This window comes from Alternaria burnsii (assembly GCF_013036055.1).
Source record: "Alternaria burnsii strain CBS107.38 chromosome Unknown 731, whole genome shotgun sequence".
NCBI classification, from domain to species: Eukaryota; Fungi; Ascomycota; class Dothideomycetes; order Pleosporales; family Pleosporaceae; genus Alternaria; species Alternaria burnsii.
The window spans coordinates 1,150,165-1,167,136 of NW_024066115.1; the positions used below are offsets into that span (position 1 = coordinate 1,150,165).

Consider the following 16,972-nt stretch of genomic DNA (forward strand, 5'->3'; position numbering starts at 1 on the left):
TGTAAATTGGAGCGGGACCATGGCGGGAAGGAGCTTGGGCCTTGGAGCACCTGCCGCCAAGTCCACGGCTGCATCATGCCTCTCCACAACTCAACCCTGTGATAACCAACATCCCCACGATACCATACTCAAGATGGCGAGTCTACATGTAGCTGTAGGCTGGAATCTTCGCTGACAGCACTAGTCCGCCCAAAACTCCCAGGGTATCCAGACCCTGCTCGACGTAAGGCAGCGCAGCCCAGTTCAACCTCCGCATAGCTCACATAGCACCTAGGCCGAGCGCGAAGCTCAGAAGATTGTCCAGCAAGGTATTTCGCGTTCCAAACTGCTGTGCCGACGCAGCTGCTAACTTCTCAACAGCCAGAGAATGTAAATAACGCCCGTCATGCCCTGCCGAAGCAGCGCTCTAACCTATCCAGACCGTACCAAGCGAGTCAAGGACGCCCGAAGCGAAGCACAGAAGGAGATCGAGGACTACAGAAAAGAGAAGGAGTCTGAATACCAGAAATTCGAAAAGGAGGTGCGTTGGTGGACATGATGCTCTGTACACGTAACGGACGTTCGAGGCTGACTATGGCGCAGCACAGCTCAGGCAACCAGAAGGCTGAAGAGGATGCGAAGAAAGACACAGATGCTAAGGTCAAGGAGATTGACGAGATTGGCAACAAGTCCGGCACCAAGGTTGTCGATCAACTTATCGAGGCAGTCGTGAATGCGCACCCCAAGCCACCAGGCAAGCAGGATTAGAGCGCCGACATGGCGAGTCTGGATGGAGAACAGAGTCAGACGAGTGAGATACGGGACAGACCTATGGCGAAGAGCGTTCCTTATACATGACCTTTGATGGACCTAAGACAGCCAAGGTCGATGTACCACCTCGAAATACAAGCAACAGGATATTTACCGCAAGTACAGTGGATGTAATCAAATTCAGCATGCATACTTCCTAAGCTTTCCTAGTCAAGACGGTTATCAGGTCCTCAAATGCATCTAGGTCTTACTCGCACCGTTGAGTTGCAGACACTATTAGATTCTGAACACATTCCCTTTCTACTGCGCTTGTCGTATCATACGTATGAATCTCTGCTTTTATCTGTCGGGGACATCCTAGGCAGGCTCACGTCTCGATCCATCACATGCATCTACATCTCTCTCGTTACGGACCCTGGCCCACGTCGATGGATCGTCGCTAGTTTCCCGAGGTCAGGCCTACGTCACTGCTGTGGAACTTTGTAGTCTGAGTCTCAACGCGCCTCCAAACTGCAACACAATGCGCTACACCCAATGATACGAATTTGTGCTCGAGTGACGACTCGCTCGTCTGCGTATACAGCCACGCCATTTCGAAGCTCACCGACATACACGGCTCGCCAATTTAGCAGCTCGCAATGGCGCAAAGAAGACCCGCGCATCTCAGACTTTGGTCGCGAGATCGTAGATGAGTTTGCCGTGATGCGCGAGAAATACGGTACATCCACGCCAAGTTCGCACTCATGTCATGACAACAGCTAAAGTTCTGTAGATACGCCTGTATGCGACGTCGTCCTTTCCAATCCGCAGCTCCTGACACCCGTAGAAACACACCATAGTCCTTGCCCACGGTTTACTAGGCTTCGATGAACTACGAATTGCCGGGCAGTTTATACCGGGCATACAATACTGGCGCGGAATAACAGACGCACTGGCGCACAAGGGCATTGAGGTCATCGTGGCTGCAGTTCCGCCTAGTGGAAGCATCGAGGCGCGGTCTGCAAAACTGGCTGAGAGTATTGCAGTCAAGGCAAAAGGTAAACAGGTCAACATTATTGCGTAAGTTACGAGACTGCAATACAACGTACTGGTGACAGTTCACTAATCGCGCGCAGACATAGCATGGTACGAGCTACACTATCATGGCGTAACACGTAGTGGCTGACATTTGCATAGGGGTAATGATCATCTGCACCTGACCACAACGAGTACTAAGCATGCGCAGAGGCCTCGATTCGCGTTACATGATTAGCCAGCTCCGACCGACCGACTTTAAGATACTTTCCTTGACCACCATAGCCACTCCACATAGGGGCTCTGCTTTTGCAGACTACATGTTTCAGACGATCGGGCGTACGTCAAGGACACATTCTTGGAAGAAACACACTAAACCATTCCCAGCTCGTCGGATTAAACGTGTCTACAGTGTTATGGAGTACTTTGGCTTTGAGACTGGTGCCTTCTCGCAACTTACACAAGAGTATATGCAGAACAGCTTCAACCCTAAGACGCCAGACATACCAGATGTCAGATATTTCTCGTATGGTGCGTCTCTCGAACCGACTCGATGGTCCGTCTTCGCACCTTCGCATGCCATTATCAAACAGAAAGAGGGTGTGAACGATGGACTAGTCAGGTGTGTACACAGCTCGCATTCATTATTCTCAATACCAACTAAGCACCTCAATAGTGTCCAGTCCAGTCGCTGGGGCGATTACAAAGGCACTCTGATTGGTGTAAGCCATCTCGACCTGATTAATTGGACCAACCGTCTCAAGTGGTTCTTTTGGGAGCTCACAGGCAGCAAGCGCAAGTATGAAGTCGCGGTTCATAACCTAGTCTGAATTAAGGCTGACAAGAAACAGTTTCAATGCTATTGCATTTTATCTTGATATCTGCGGTCAGTGACGACCCTTCCAACCATGTACAATTGATTTCTAATAAAGTTTACAGATATGCTAGCGAAGGAGAACCTGTAGTCCTGCCAGATGCGACAATAGCTAGCCATCAGTTTTGAACCATTCGAAGCCTAGCAATTTCGACGGCAAAGCACTCGTGGCTTGATTGTCTTACATGTACTTTTCGGATTCAGCGAATATTCTGTGTGTAAGGCATGCTTCGAACAACCTCATCTCAGGGAGGTTTGCGCCTGGTCACACCATGCTCATGTAAGACAGGGGCATGCTTCAGCCCGGAAAAGCGGCTATGGCCGTGGCTGTGTACAGCCAAGTGTCCGAATTGGGGGTATGACATGCTGGGCATGCAAACTCAAACTTAGGTGGAGACGCAAAAGATGTAAATTCATGGAAAAGCCTCAAATATCGCATCAAATTGAGCTAGAGAGTGTCATGGTGGTTGATATCATGAAACGGTCTGGCATCTAGTTATGACGTTATTAGACCCTGGCCCGATGGGGAACTGGAGAACCCCGCGCGCATCCGTTTTTGCGATGCGCAGCCCGCATCACAATCACTCTCACCACATGACACGCGTTCTCCTGGCTTAGCCGCTGCATCACCGACATACTTTCTGTGCTAAATTGTACTTCTACTCCCAGCCGCAACCTTAATCCTTGACCAGATGTCGACTCGCCTTCACAAGCTTCGCGACTACCCGTTTATCTAGGTGTGACCTGGAAGCCAGATACCAGCCACAGATTCTGAGCGCGAACCGCTAACATGATCGTCAACATAGTGCTTGAGCATCCTCACGAGCACTACACCAATCTCGATGTCATACAAGGGAGGGTCTTCTTGCGCGTGCCGAATCCGACCAACATTAGCAGCATTGTTGTGAAGCTTGAAGGCGAGAGCAGGACCAGGCTACTGGCACCCATACATCCAAACAGGCCAGACAAGCAGAGACCAGTCCTAGAAGTGCACAAGTTCTTGTACAAGACACAAGTGGTATGGCCGACGAATGTGCGTCCCGAAGACATCGCCCAGAACTCGAAAGCGGCCTTCACTATCAATGCTGGGTCCTTTGAGTATCCGTTTCAGTTCAAGGTATGAGATACAATACAGGTAGAGAACTTTGTGCATGACTGACCAAGCTTGCAGCTGCCTCTGAACACGCAATGTCAGCAGACAAACAATCCCATCTCTAATGTTTCCTTCTCAAATGCGATCCCCGAATTCGCAAAGACACCAACACAACACGTCAAGGCGACACTTCCTCCTACACTAAGTGGTTTCCCAGGGGAGGCCGAGATACGATACTATGTCAAGGTCACAGTGAATAGGCCGCAGTTCTTCAAAGAGAACCCGAGAGCGATAGCGAACTTCACTTTCCTCCCAATCGAACCTCCGAGACCAGACAAGACAGATGGAGAGGCATATGCAAGGCGACAACACGAGTTTCTGGAGAATGCACCGAGCGTGGCAGCGGGCAAAAGGCTGAGCTTCTTCGATAGAAAGAACTCGACGGGGAGTATCCCGCCATCGCCGACATCAGGCAGTGTACCACCTCGGGTAGCGATCGATGCGCGATTGCCCAATCCTGCGATCCTTACTAGTAACCAAGACGTGCCACTAAGACTGCTCGTGAAGAATGTCAGCGCGCGTACAAAGAACATTTACCTACAGATGCTCCAGATTGAGCTGATAGGATACACTAAGGTACGTGCGCACGAAGTGTCGCGTACGGAGTCGAATAGTTGGATATTGTGTTCCTTCAGTAATATGGCTATCCCAATTGGATCTCCGGAAGACCCTGTAGATACGGAGGTTCCCATCAATGCGGAGTACTGGTCTGGAAAGCCGGTGCCCAACACCGTATCGCCCAGCTTCACATCATGCAACCTTGCGCGTTTCTACGAATTGGAGATACGCGTTGGCATCGGTTATGGAAGCTACAAGCACGGTGAAGATCAGCTCATCGTTCTACCACTTAGACTACCAGTCAAGGTCTATTCAGGCATCGCTCCGCCCAAAGCTCTTTTGGAAGCTGGTTTCAATGCAGGGAAGCCCGGAACTCTTGCCCCGCCACCCCACGCGGCCCCTCGTCCTCACACTCCAACGACGCCAACCCATGGAGGCTTTGATAGTGCCAATGCCTTCTCTGGACAACCAATACAACCCCAGCATGCTCCTGCGTATGACGATGCCCCACCGAGCTACGAGGACGCGATTGGACAGGATCTTCCTCCGATCAATGGGTACAGAGGCAGTTACCAGCCTCCTCCTATGCCCGAAGGCGCGCCAAGATTTTCCGATGAGAAGAGACGATGAGGAGTCGTGCTACAGGGGAGCTCGTTTTGACGGATTATATCTTAGCAATTGTGTACTCTTGGTAGTTGTGAAGCTGTTTACACAAAGACGCGACGGATATTCTTAGGGTGCATGATAGGCAAAGCTGAAGCGTTGATGGTCGGTCCAGATGTGTCAAGAAGTGGCGATGTGGGCTGTTGGTAAACGAGGGGGTTTGGGCCGCAACAAACAAACAAAGAGGCACGCGCATTGCAGCCGAAGCGGGGGAATGCAGCATTTCTGAAGAAGAGGCGGGACGTTGTTCTGTTCAATGAGTATAATTACTAATAGCATTTCTGGAAACATGGGGGGCTTTCAGTATCCAACCAGTATCATGTTTGATGCAGTCGTCCCAAACATGTGTATCCAGGTGCGGGGCATCTTGCACACGCGCAAACAGACGCGCATAGCCGGCACCAATGCAAGCACGGCAATTGTTGTTGTTGTGGTCCTCGAATCGCGACTCACCAGAGCAACGTTCAAAGCCCACTATGCGCACTAATAGACGCGTCGTGCCTGACTTGCGGGATGGCCAACAGCCCTGCACGCGACTGGAGTGCTGACCGCCAGTCGTGTGTGTCCAGCCACAAGTTCCAAGACCAAGGCACAGACACGATGCGAGACTACTGCAAGAGCCGCATACACTATCCCGTGCATGCTAGCATCTGGTTGGCTGGAGACAGTGAAACGTTTCAAGCCGGCTCTAGGCTGCAGCCCCACTCAGACACTTGGTCGAATCGTCGCGTCCAACACCATATATACACGTCCTCCCACCGCGAGATGGTCGCGTTTTCTGATCAATTCTTCGGCTGCTTTGCGTTAAGAGTTGGGAATCCGGTGGCCGGCTCGTTGGCATCTAGGGGAACAATGTTTGACTCACACTTGCAGCTCACGTGTAGTAGCGTTGGGCCCCGCTTTGCGACCATGCACCACGCTGTGGTAAATACGGCTGGCTATGAGGCCGTGGCTGTTCCCGTTGGATTCTGGTTTCCTGAGGTTCGCTTTTCTCTCTCGAATGCTGCATGTTTGAACCGACTATTACAATTTACTTGAGATTTACTACGAGATTGATTCCTTGAACAAGACACGCCTGCTGTATCACACAACACCATTGCATGCGACCAACGCGACCATCACGACATGTACTCACAGCGATCTTCGCCACCGCCACTGAAGCGCTCACATTCATCTGAGAGCCAAAACAGTTATGCCAGCGCTGCGACAACCGTGTCACGCGCAAGCTCTAAGCTACTGTTTGGAGAGATCCCACTAACGCCTGCGACAACCGTAGATGGACGCTGTAAGTCGCTCCTTCGTAATGCGCGGAGCCTCTACTGATCTCATCAAGCAATTCGTTCCAATGGATCCATCTGCAACCTGGTCCTTTCAACAAGCTCCGTCTTTTTGCGCTTTTGGCTGAACGATACTTGCCGCGACAATGTACTGGACCACATGGAGCCCGAGGACCTCTCCAACTTTCGCCTTGTATGCCATGACTTCTCCTCCAAAGCTGCCCCACGACTCTTTGAGAAGATGACTGTGACATTCAAGACCTCTACCTTCTCGAAACCTGCGCGTCTCGAAGCGCTATCAAGAATAGGCCGTCACGTCAAGACTTTCACCTTCCACATGCCACATGGTCCAGACACCTGCTTGCCGCCCATCATTGATCCTTGTACTGGCACAGAGAAACAATTCATCTACGAGCCGCAAGTTCAGATACCGCAACATGGTCCAGCCAAGGACAAGGCACCCAAGTATGGAAGCTGGGAGATGCAAGATCTACTCATCAAGCAGTATCCGCCGCTTTTCCATGCCGCAACAAATGTGCCTGCATTTTGCGCTGCCTTCTCTGAACTGATCAACCTCACACATCTCAAGGTCTCGTGTCCAGGATCTACCGGCTCACTTCGACATCGACGGGGTGTAGTCGACTATGCGCTCATCTCTCTTCGCATCGCCGTCGAGCGCGCTCCACTGTACAGTCTCTCTGCCCTCTCCCTTCATCCAATTCACCCTGGCGGCCTCTTGTACCTTCACCCCATGCACGGCTTCGGCAGCACACCCTCCTCGGCCAAGCGCTGGTCTCAAATACGTCGCCTCTCAATCTGCATGGAAAGTATACCCTTCACCTCCAGCTCCTCACGTACACGCGCGCAATCCGTAGAACACCTACGCATCTTACATGCCTACCTCTCAACCCTCTCCCGTGGTCTAACCCGGCTCTTCTTCCGCTGGAAAGGCGAGCGCGGACCCTCTCCCTTATCCCTGGACCGGGAGCCCTGCATGCTTCCTAGCCAAGAAGAAAGCACTCACCCCTCTCTCCGCGGTCAAACTCATGGTCCCCGTCCTCTCAAGTTCCCCCGCCTCCGAGTCATGGAACTGGAAAACGGGCTCATGGACTCAGCACAGATCAGTGACTTCATCACAAAGCATAAGCGCAGCCTGCGCGAATTCAACTTTGAAGATGTCAAATTACGCGAAGGGGATTGGGATCTCGCTCTCGAACCTCTGACCATGATCACCGGTAGTGAAAGCTGGAAACAGTATCAAGAAGAGGTCATGGATGTTCCCATCATGCTGTCGCCTGTTGATGCTGAACCTAGGGTCATGGGCCCATTACTCGAGGAAGTTGAACAGGCGATTGAGGAAGTGAGTGGCAAGGAGAGGAGGGAACATGCGCTGAGCAGGTGGTTGGGAAGACCAAGACAGTCGAAGAAAGATAGCTTTTGGGGTGGGGGAAAGCGCTTTTTGCATCTTTCGTCATGGAAGGGGAGTTCACCTGTCATGGTAAGGTAAGCCTTACGTTGCTATTCAAGTTTTTTACGGGTGTACGACACCTTTGGTTTGGGTACTTGGGAGTTTTGCTGTGGGACGTCACGGTTGATACCCATCGGGAATGGTTTCTTGCGTTCAGTCTCCTTGCCTCTTTTCTTGACATTGTCCTGGCATTTGAGGTTTATGGCCTGTTCTCTCTTTCCATCATTTTCTTATTTTGTCTTTCCTACGCTCATTACGACTTCTACGTCTTTATGACCTTTACGACTATACCACTGAAATCATGCTTACGGGGGTTTTCACGATGATACGAGTAGCATAGCACAGCCTGACAATCTTTAAATGACAATCTCCTTCTGTTCCTTACCTCAATTCCAGCCATGCTATACTACGTGCGTCTTCCGAGAGGAACACGGTGCTTGTATGATTTTGAGACATCGTCGTCTTCGCTGCAAATTATGAACTGTGTTTATGGTCCAGTATGCTCAGAAGGCATTTGCATGTTTCTCTATACGAACAAGGCGTTGAGGATAGTACACTTCTCGATGCACCTGTAGTGAGAGAGAGTAGTTGCAAATGCATCAAATTCCAAGTACGGCAGAAGCCTCATGAATAACAGATGTTGCTCTAGTGCGGCTGCAGTAGCAGCGTCGGACGGGAAGGACGATGCATGGCCAAAAGCGGATAAAGCTGATAAGGCAATCGAACTCAGTAATAGATATACAATTGCAATATTGTGGTAAAAATGCGCTATGTGTTTCGATTGATATTTGAGTGCGGCTGTGCTCCATCTGAAGTGCGAGCTTATAGCTTAGCCTTCGTCTGCGCCTTCTTGAGAACCGGTTCCACTGGTTGGAAAATGTCAGTAAATCTTTCCCCTTTGAAAATAGGAACCAAACTTACATTTCGTCGCGCCCATGATGTTTCCTTTCACCTTGAGCTTCCCACTCATGAAGAGTTTCTGCGCATTTGCGTTACCAGAGACTAGTTTTCCAAAGTCCTCATCGCTCAACACCAGCGTGGTGCCAGCCTTCTTGCCCTCGGGCGCAGTACCCTTGCCAACAGTGCCAGTCTCTTTCAGATCAATATACCATGACTCTTGTGTACCGGCTTTGTTCTTGAGTGTGAACGCAAAGATGGCCTTGCCGTTCTTGACGGCGTCTTTACGGTCGGCGTCGGAAGCGGAGAGGGCTCGCGAGATCTCGTCAAAGGCAGCGGAAGAGGGGAAGTCGTCTAACATGGTTAGTTGAACAGATTCGAAATGTCGCGGAGCACACATGTGCGTACCGTTCTTGAGAGACATGGTGGCTATGTGTTGCTAGGACGGTGGTGCGGTTCGAGGCGATGCTTCAGACAAATGTATACGTAGGTTCAGTTGAAGATGTTTGTTGGGCTCAGATCGCGAATGCTAAAGACTGTGGGGTATATAACGACGTTCGGAAGCTTGTGACAGCAATGATGATGCATGCAGCCTTGATGTGAATCCTGGGGAAGCATGTGATGGAGCGAGCGGGCCAAGACCCTGAATCGATTATGCCGAGGCACTTTGGGGCTGAGCACGTGGAAAGAATGTGCCGCTAACTTTATCGACAGCCCTGCAGAACTCGCATCTCTTGCCTAAAATCACTACAAAGTTTAGCCATTCCTAACTGAGACGAGCAGTGACAGCATGTCATAAGGTAGTCGATGACTATTCACAGTGCCATACTTCGTGCGACAAATATACGCATCTGAACAATTCAAGCTACTGGCCATGTGCCGTGGTGTATGTAATTGGCCTGAACGCTTCTGCATCATTGAAGTAAGACCGAGACGTCTCCGGCATACTCGATCAAGAGTTACCGTACGTTCTCTACAGACAGTGCTACATCATTTCATCTTTACAGGCAGACGCCTTCTCCAGAGCACCTCCACTCCGCAGCCCGATTCCATGTTTGCACTTTTCTGATGACGTACCTAGACAATCCACGTGAGGACGCGCTACTACGCGTTTCGGCTCGGCGCGTTTCCCCTTTTGTCTCATCCTAGCAATCCATATGCTCAACTTCATTTCCAGAGCTCCGTTGTACCTACCTACGCTATGAAAAATGACCTTAGCAAGACGTTCGGCGAAATCTTCGATGGCGACATCTCTGCTTTCCGCAACCAGTTGCTAGAGATCCAACAAATCCAAGCTGATCGTCAGAAAGCTGAAGAATGGGTATCCAACCTCCGCTTCTTGGATATATCAAAAGTGCCCAACTTAGAGGTGGAAAAGAAGAAGCAAGATCGACGCTTCGCTTTAGCCCAGATCCGCGATTCGTTACACGAGCGAGTGGTCCCATCGCGCGAAATACCCATCACGCAACCCGAAGACGATGACGGCAAAACTCCATATATTGCTGTCTCCTGGAAGTGGACCGAAATTAAACGCGAGGCTCTTTACGAAGACCCCAACTCCCCGATTTTCGACTACCGGATCAAGAGACCAGGTGCGAAGTCTCATAAGAGTAGTTTTCCTGACTCCTACATGGATCGGGTGATCCGGTTCGCACAGAGCATCAACGTATCGAAGCTATGGATCGATAAAGAGTGTATATACCAAAGGCCCGGAGACGAGCGTATGTGGCCAGAAGACAAGCAGCATGGAGTTCAAATCATGGATGTAGTCTATGGTGACAGCAACTGCTCGGTGGGGTTACTTACCGTGGAGCTTGCACACCAACAGGATATCGACCTTCTGTCAAAACTGCTTCAGGGCCACATCTTCATTGATCCTAAGAATAAAGATTCCCCTAAACTAAGACCCGAAGTCAACATAAAGGCAGTACAGACGCTTATTCTTCGTATCCTCAGTGATCCTCGCTGGTCACGCGGCTGGATCTTCCAGGAAGACCATTTGGCTTCCGATAGGATGGTCTTGCTCATGCCATACCCTAAACATGGCCGTGTAAACTACGACTACGAATTCGGGGACATCACTGGAGAGCTGCAGATCAATCTTAAGGATCTTCGACAGAACGTGACGTTGTTCTGCTTGGCTTGCCCCGAAGAACGACAGCGACAGCCCAATACTGATATTATAGGGAAGCTCAAGCAGTATAACATCTGGAACAGAATCTTCATATCGCCTAGAGACAAGTATCCGTTGCGCCCCCGAAGTGGTAGCAACGATAGTCGTACTGATGGCAGTGAGATCAAACGACAAAATATCGAATTCAGGACTCCAGCTTTTTTGAATACTACCAACAGCGTACTGGACGACATTTGTACCCGGTCATTGGAGAACGAGGAGGACAGGATTGCCATTCTCGCAAACGCTCTGAGGTTTAGCAAGCGTATAAACATTTCCGAAGGGTCTACCATACATGAGCCAGGCAAATACAGCCTCTCGGTAGCTCTCCTTGCACTTATACTTATGAATGGGGAGATCTTGACGAGTAGACCATGGGAGCAATATGACTCAATATATCTCCCCAGCGAGAGTAACTTGATGCGGTACACCTTACGGTCTTATCTAACGGCATGCCGACACCCTTTCATTGTCCCTAACATGAAACTTCAGCAGAGGTTTGTCGACCGCTGTCGTCTCAAATCTCCGAAAATCACATCTCGTGGTCTTGAGACAAAAGGCTACCTTTTCGATTTATTTCCCCACGAGCAATTGGAGCGTCGAGCAAAACAGCATAGCACGCTTTGCTTGACTGAAGCAGACCGGGACGCTTTGTCGGACTTAGGTCAGGGTCCCGTGTTTCGGGGTAGAAAGCTCGATAAGAATGCACATATAGCGTTGGACCTTGTCATTCAGAGATTGGAGGAGCAGTGGCCAGGTAGTAAGCTTGCCAATTACATGCGCAGGCACTTAGTGCTCGATCAACATCCACTACGGCCGAAGGACGTGCGGCCATCTACACCATACGTATTAGATATGATGTTAGCACTCTACCAAGCTCTTCTCGAGAAACGAGAGCTCCGATTTGCGCGCCTAGTTTCAGCGCCACAAGATACAGAACCTGCTGCCATCTTCATCAAACCGGCGCCAAATGGTTGGAAGACTGAGCATGCACTTGACATAAATCCCGACGGAGAGCCTATCATTGCGAAGGTTTTCACAAGCTGGGATAAGGGTCGTAATTTTTATGACAAGGAACGATTGGCAAGTTTGGAAGTCGGCGTGACATCCGACTTGGAACATCAAGGGGATGAGCAGGAGCGAGGTTGCTTCCTTCACAGCTACGGATGGGTGAATGGGGTTTGGTATGCGGAAGGTGATGCAATGGAGACATTTTTCTTTCCCCTCGCAGGAATCACTGGACAAAAACAGCCTACAGATCGTTCGTCGAGCAATGGGGAAAAGAAGAGGAAGAGAGGAATCGACACCTAAAATAGGACTGCTTGTAAACGAAGATTGAGGCAGGGTTTTTAGCACCTGCAACACACGTCATGAACACGGCATGAACACGGCATTTTTGAGTCTGGGGTCGAAAGCAACTGATCGTCTTGTTGTATCATGCTGTATAGCAGCAACGACACTAGCAATGGCGTCATGCCCGATTCCCGAGGTCTGCCCAAACGCCACGGTCAGGGGACGCGCTAAGCCTTTCTCGCCACCTCTTCAATTCCGCCAACCACCACATCCTTGTATGCATAGAGATGTGATAGCATCCTGCAAAATGTCAATCTTTTGCGGGAGTTCTGATGACCTGATATTTTGACGATTTTCTATCCCCGCTCTTTCCCGCATCGCCATGCCAGCGCCTACAGCAACAAAACAACGTAAAGCGACTACTGACAAGCTGGCACCACGGAAACGCGCGCCTGTCGCCTGCCAATTTTGTCGACTCCGCAAGACGAGATGTGACGGTGTCAAGCCTGTTTGTGGCTTCTGTAAACATCACGAAGCACAATGCGTCTGGGGCGTAGCAACCGAAGAAATCGCGAGCACACCTGCTGAAAAGGAAATACTTCAACGCCTGGATGAGCTGAGAGACCTGTTGTCGGATGCAAAAGAAACTACTTCGTCTGCAGCCGAACCCCGAAACAGTACCTCAATACTACAAACACAAGAACAACCAGCTACGCCCATCACTGCAGCTTCGCAAAACACCACACTAGATCCACTGGCGAATCTAGCTTCACCCTTCACTCACACGCGTTGCGAGAACGTCCTGGCGTGGCCTATCTTCCGCAGCGTGGTTGACCCAAATGATGTCGCTGTCGAGTCATTTGTTTTAGAGTGTGACAACTCCGTGATGCTTGGCGATGCCATGCCAATGTCACCCAGAATTTCCTCGAACGCTCCGGTCTCTGGCTTGAATCTTCAGACTGATCAATTTTTACCGCTTTGCCATAAGTTTTTGGACCACGTACATCCTAGAAACCCGATGCTTGATGAGGAACAGCTTATCGGATACGCTAAGCATGTTACTAAGTACGGCCTGGACTGGGACGGCCCTTCGTGTCTGGTCGTATGTGGATTGGCATGTGCCATGTTTTAACTCGGACTGACCAACTGTACAGCTAATTTCATGCGCCCTGGCTTGTTACACTGCGCCTTGGGAACGCGGCGATATTGGTTATCATCCATCTGGCGACTCAGTGACCGAAGATGATGTATCTGCTCAAGCATATTACTTTGCCGCCAAGCAACGGATTGGTCTGCTCGGATGGTCTTTGGTGGACATCCACTGCCTTTTCTTCGCGTCGGTATACGAGAAGTACGCACTGAATCCTCTTCAAGCGTGGTTTTACATTCAGCAAGCCTCAACACGCTTGCAGGCGCATTTAAAGCGTCAGACAAAGACTTCATGTTCTGATGGTTGCACTGTGGGGTCAGATGGACTAATGCAGCGTGTTTTCTGGTCGGTTTACAAAGCCGAGCACGAATTGCTTCCTGAGCTGCCGTTCAGGTCCAGTGGCATTGAGGTTTTTACGCGAACCGACTCCATGTTTCCCTCACCTCCAGCCTTCGAAGAGGAAAGCAATGATGCCTCCGCGTTCAACGAGCAAGATCCTAGGTCTAAAGAAAGAAGCTGGGCATTTTACCTAGCCGAAATCTCCATTCGGCGCACAATCACCGACACTATATTTACCCTTTATCGTAGGGGCGAGAGGTACTGGCTAAATCATGTTGAGTCGCTAGTGCGCCAATGTGAAGATTCGGAAGAGCAGATCCAGCTGTGGCACTCGCACCTTCCGCTGTCAGTCCAATTTGATCCCGACGGGAATCCTGACAACGAGCTTGCATTCTTCCTGAAGGGCCGCTTCTCTTCATGGCGGAGTTACATACTCCGACCCGTCTTATACTATGTCCTTCACCGCCCCTCTCAGCAGGCCTTGTCGCCTCAAATAACGATTTGCGCTCGTGGCCTCGTTGCCCTGTGCGCTGAGAGCATCATTCATTATGATCAACATCACCGCCATGGCGGAATTTGGTTCGTCTGCCGGCTTTCATTTACTTCAGCACTTTTGCTGCTAAGTGTGGTAATTAAAAACGACATCGATGTTCTTCCACCAGCGGACTGGGGGTCACTGGTTGTCATGTCCATCTCAACTCAGCGGAAATGGGAAGCTCAGTCCGCCGATATTCGGAGATTACGAATGACTTTAGAGCGGCTTTACACTATAGTTTGTCATCACACCAATACCCCGACATGCCAATCTTAGAACTGTGGCAGAAGTGAAGAGATTCTGTGGTAGATCGATGCCATTCCAGCCTTCTTTCAATCCTCTTAACTGGAGCTTGAGGGCCCTCAATGAACTTGACATTGCGCGCGGCATTTCCAAGTGATCAACCAATCATATCACGTGTAATTAAAAACCGGTTTGACTCAGTGCAACTTGGAGAAAACGGGCTTCTTCGTGTTTAGTTCTAGCTGTCTAGCAGTACTTAACGTACCCAAATTCGTGGCCATAATCGAACATGCCAGTCTCGGCATAGTATGTTTCCCAATGCGCGACCATCTCCTCGAGCTTTTGCGGCTCTTTTTCCGCCAAGTCGTGTATCTCTGCTGGATCCTCCTCAAGATTATACAACTCCCACTGCTCTCGGCCACGAGGCGCCGTCATCCATAGCTAAAGATAGTCAGTACATCTATGTGAGCGAATTCGCTGGTACTCACAGCTTTCCAATTCCCCTTTCGAATTGCCCGAAGACCGAACAGCTCCCAACCAGTAATTTCCTCGGTCTCGTCGTGGAAACCAGGTTGGTTACCCTCTAAGTGCGGCACCCATGTAGCACCCCTAACTGGGACTACTTCTCGACCCCTAAAATTGCTACCTGGTGGTTTGACCCCAGCCAGATCCAGCACAGTTGGCAGGACATCCATAACTGTACAAAAGGAGTCTGTAAACGAGCCAGCGGGCAAAGACTTATCACCATCGTGCGATGGAGGGTATCGTATCAGACATGGACATCGTATACCACCCTCCGTTATCCAAGTTTTGAATCCTCTTGAAGGCGCCATCGATGCTGATGCCCACTCGGAGCCATACCAAATGAAGCTGTTACTAGCACCCATATTCTCCAGACTGTTATCATAGTACTTGTCGATGATTTTGTTAACGGTGCCAACGGTGCCCATCAACGGAAGGGCCTCGAGCATTGCACCTTCGGCACCGTTATCAGACATGAACAGTATGAAAGTGTTATCTAGTTCGCCGTTCCTCTCAAGGTGTTCAACTACCCGACCGATATTCTCGTCGATCGATTCAACCATAGCAGCGTACACCTCCATCTTCCGCGCGGATTCTGTGCGTTCTTCTACGCTCATATTGTCCCAGTCGTGCCTAGGCATAGGTGCAGCATTCACATCGGGCTTGACAATACCTAAGTCGACCAATCTCTGAAGCCGCTTAGTGCGGAGCGCATCCGGGCCGTCAGCGTACGTTCCCTTGTACTTTTCGATGAGATTGCGCGGCGCTTGTAAAGGCCAGTGAGGCGCAGTGAAAGGTAGGTAAGCAAAGAAGGGTTTTTCTTCGCCTTCTTGGTCGTTGAGATAGCTTATCAGTTCGTCGGTGAATGAAGTTGTTGAATAGAAGTCTGCTGGAACGTCGCTCGAGTCGCGGTTGAGGTACTTGTCGTCACGCATCCAAAATTTGTCTGCATACATTGGAGTGAAGATAGCATCCTTGGGATTATCCAGTTGTGGTTCCCAGTTGTAATGGTTGCCGCAACCGGAAAGGAACACGAACGAATCGTCAAAGCCGCGCGCACAGGGAGACGTCTCCTTGGTAAGGCCGAGATGCCTGCATGGTGAGCCAACGTCATCGCCTAGCGCATTCGTCAGACCTACCATTTCCCGCTCATGATTGTTCGGTATCCGGCGTCTTGTAGAATCTCACTCAATGCAGCAACACGGAAGTTGAGATAGCCTTCGTAGCCAGGTTTTCCTTCGTAGTTCTGCTTGACCGCCATGTGTTCCACTAATTGCCCAAGGCCTGCAATATGATTATCGGTGCCTGACAGCAGCATTGACCTTGTTGGCGAGCATGCTGATGCAGTGTGGAAGTTCGTCAAGCGAACTCCTGTTTCCGCGATCTTTTGGAGGTTGGGCGTATTGATCTCACCACCAAAGGGCGAAATATCGCTGTATCCTAGGATATGTCAGCATAACGTGCATGGAGTCGTTAGAATTACACAGACCTAGATCATCTGCGACGATAACGAGGAAATTTGGGCGCTTCTGTGCTGGCATAGAACCCATGATTGATGTGGTGTAGAGTACCTGAGTAGTGGTGAAACGTGCTCTGGATGAGCGACTACAAGATTAAGAGATATTAAGAACATGCTCTACCAATATCCAAAGATTGCACCTAGATTCTATTATGAACTTGATGCGCGTGAACGTAGCCCCGACATTGTAAGCTCTAGCCCGTTGAGGTACCGAGCTGCACATCTCCGTTCTTCCCCGTCGACGACCCTCGGATCCGCTAGCGCGTTTCTCATCTCCGTCCATCCCCGTCACCCTCTCATAGCTACTGACTCATGTGGATGGGACCACAGATTTGGGTTTTCCGTTCGCGTCGAATTCTTTCCCCAGATCGTACCGTGAGACCTGGGGTAACAGCGGGTGGCCCGATGATGCCATCCCAGTCCACTCTGTCGCCAACGCCTGCCGCCGAGGAACGACACGTGCGATATCCCTTAAGCGTTCGCAAACACTATATAAGTAGCGTTGCGCAGAACAGCGATACGAACTCAGCAGGTTCGCTCGCTA

General features: G+C 50.4%; 7 protein-coding genes across 7 annotated transcripts; 5 read left to right on the top strand and 2 right to left on the bottom strand.

Moving 5' to 3' along the window:
• Positions 1–133: 133 nt before the first annotated feature.
• On the top strand, positions 134–747 carry GT037_007035 (h+-atpase g subunit; the record flags this gene model as incomplete). The annotated part of the gene is made up of 6 exons (XM_038932082.1): positions 134–154; positions 185–223; positions 275–308; positions 361–369; positions 420–520; positions 583–747. The coding sequence occupies 6 exons, from the start codon at positions 134–136 to the stop codon at positions 745–747; spliced, it is 369 nt and encodes a 122-aa protein (XP_038785554.1).
• A 633-nt stretch (positions 748–1,380) lies between these two features.
• Positions 1,381–4,979, top strand: GT037_007036 (uncharacterized protein; the record flags this gene model as incomplete). Its single annotated transcript, XM_038932083.1, has 10 exons — positions 1,381–1,468; positions 1,523–1,530; positions 1,577–1,809; positions 1,976–2,103; positions 2,152–2,386; positions 2,441–2,563; positions 2,616–2,650; positions 2,704–2,728; positions 3,536–3,755; positions 3,810–4,979. Coding segments are annotated over 10 exons (2,265 nt in total), but the record flags the coding sequence as incomplete, so codon positions are not given.
• A 1,158-nt stretch (positions 4,980–6,137) lies between these two features.
• On the top strand, positions 6,138–7,796 carry GT037_007037 (uncharacterized protein; the record flags this gene model as incomplete). The annotated part of the gene is made up of 2 exons (XM_038932084.1): positions 6,138–6,297; positions 6,346–7,796. 2 exons carry the CDS (start codon positions 6,138–6,140, stop codon positions 7,794–7,796), a joined length of 1,611 nt encoding a protein of 536 aa, XP_038785556.1.
• Positions 7,797–8,579: 783 nt separating this feature from the next.
• Positions 8,580–9,078, bottom strand: GT037_007038 (uncharacterized protein; the record flags this gene model as incomplete). The annotated part of the gene is made up of 3 exons (XM_038932085.1): positions 8,580–8,623; positions 8,679–9,008; positions 9,063–9,078. 3 exons carry the CDS (start codon positions 9,076–9,078, stop codon positions 8,580–8,582), a joined length of 390 nt encoding a protein of 129 aa, XP_038785557.1.
• Positions 9,079–9,855: 777 nt separating this feature from the next.
• Positions 9,856–12,138, top strand: GT037_007039 (uncharacterized protein; the record flags this gene model as incomplete). The annotated part of the gene is made up of 1 exon (XM_038932086.1): positions 9,856–12,138. One exon carries the CDS (start codon positions 9,856–9,858, stop codon positions 12,136–12,138), a length of 2,283 nt encoding a protein of 760 aa, XP_038785558.1.
• Positions 12,139–12,502: 364 nt separating this feature from the next.
• Positions 12,503–14,420, top strand: GT037_007040 (uncharacterized protein; the record flags this gene model as incomplete). The annotated part of the gene is made up of 2 exons (XM_038932087.1): positions 12,503–13,222; positions 13,275–14,420. 2 exons carry the CDS (start codon positions 12,503–12,505, stop codon positions 14,418–14,420), a joined length of 1,866 nt encoding a protein of 621 aa, XP_038785559.1.
• A 213-nt stretch (positions 14,421–14,633) lies between these two features.
• On the bottom strand, positions 14,634–16,459 carry GT037_007041 (alkaline phosphatase-like protein; the record flags this gene model as incomplete). Its single annotated transcript, XM_038932088.1, has 4 exons — positions 14,634–14,828; positions 14,876–16,001; positions 16,049–16,349; positions 16,399–16,459. 4 exons carry the CDS (start codon positions 16,457–16,459, stop codon positions 14,634–14,636), a joined length of 1,683 nt encoding a protein of 560 aa, XP_038785560.1.
• Between the last annotated feature and the right edge of the window lie 513 nt (positions 16,460–16,972).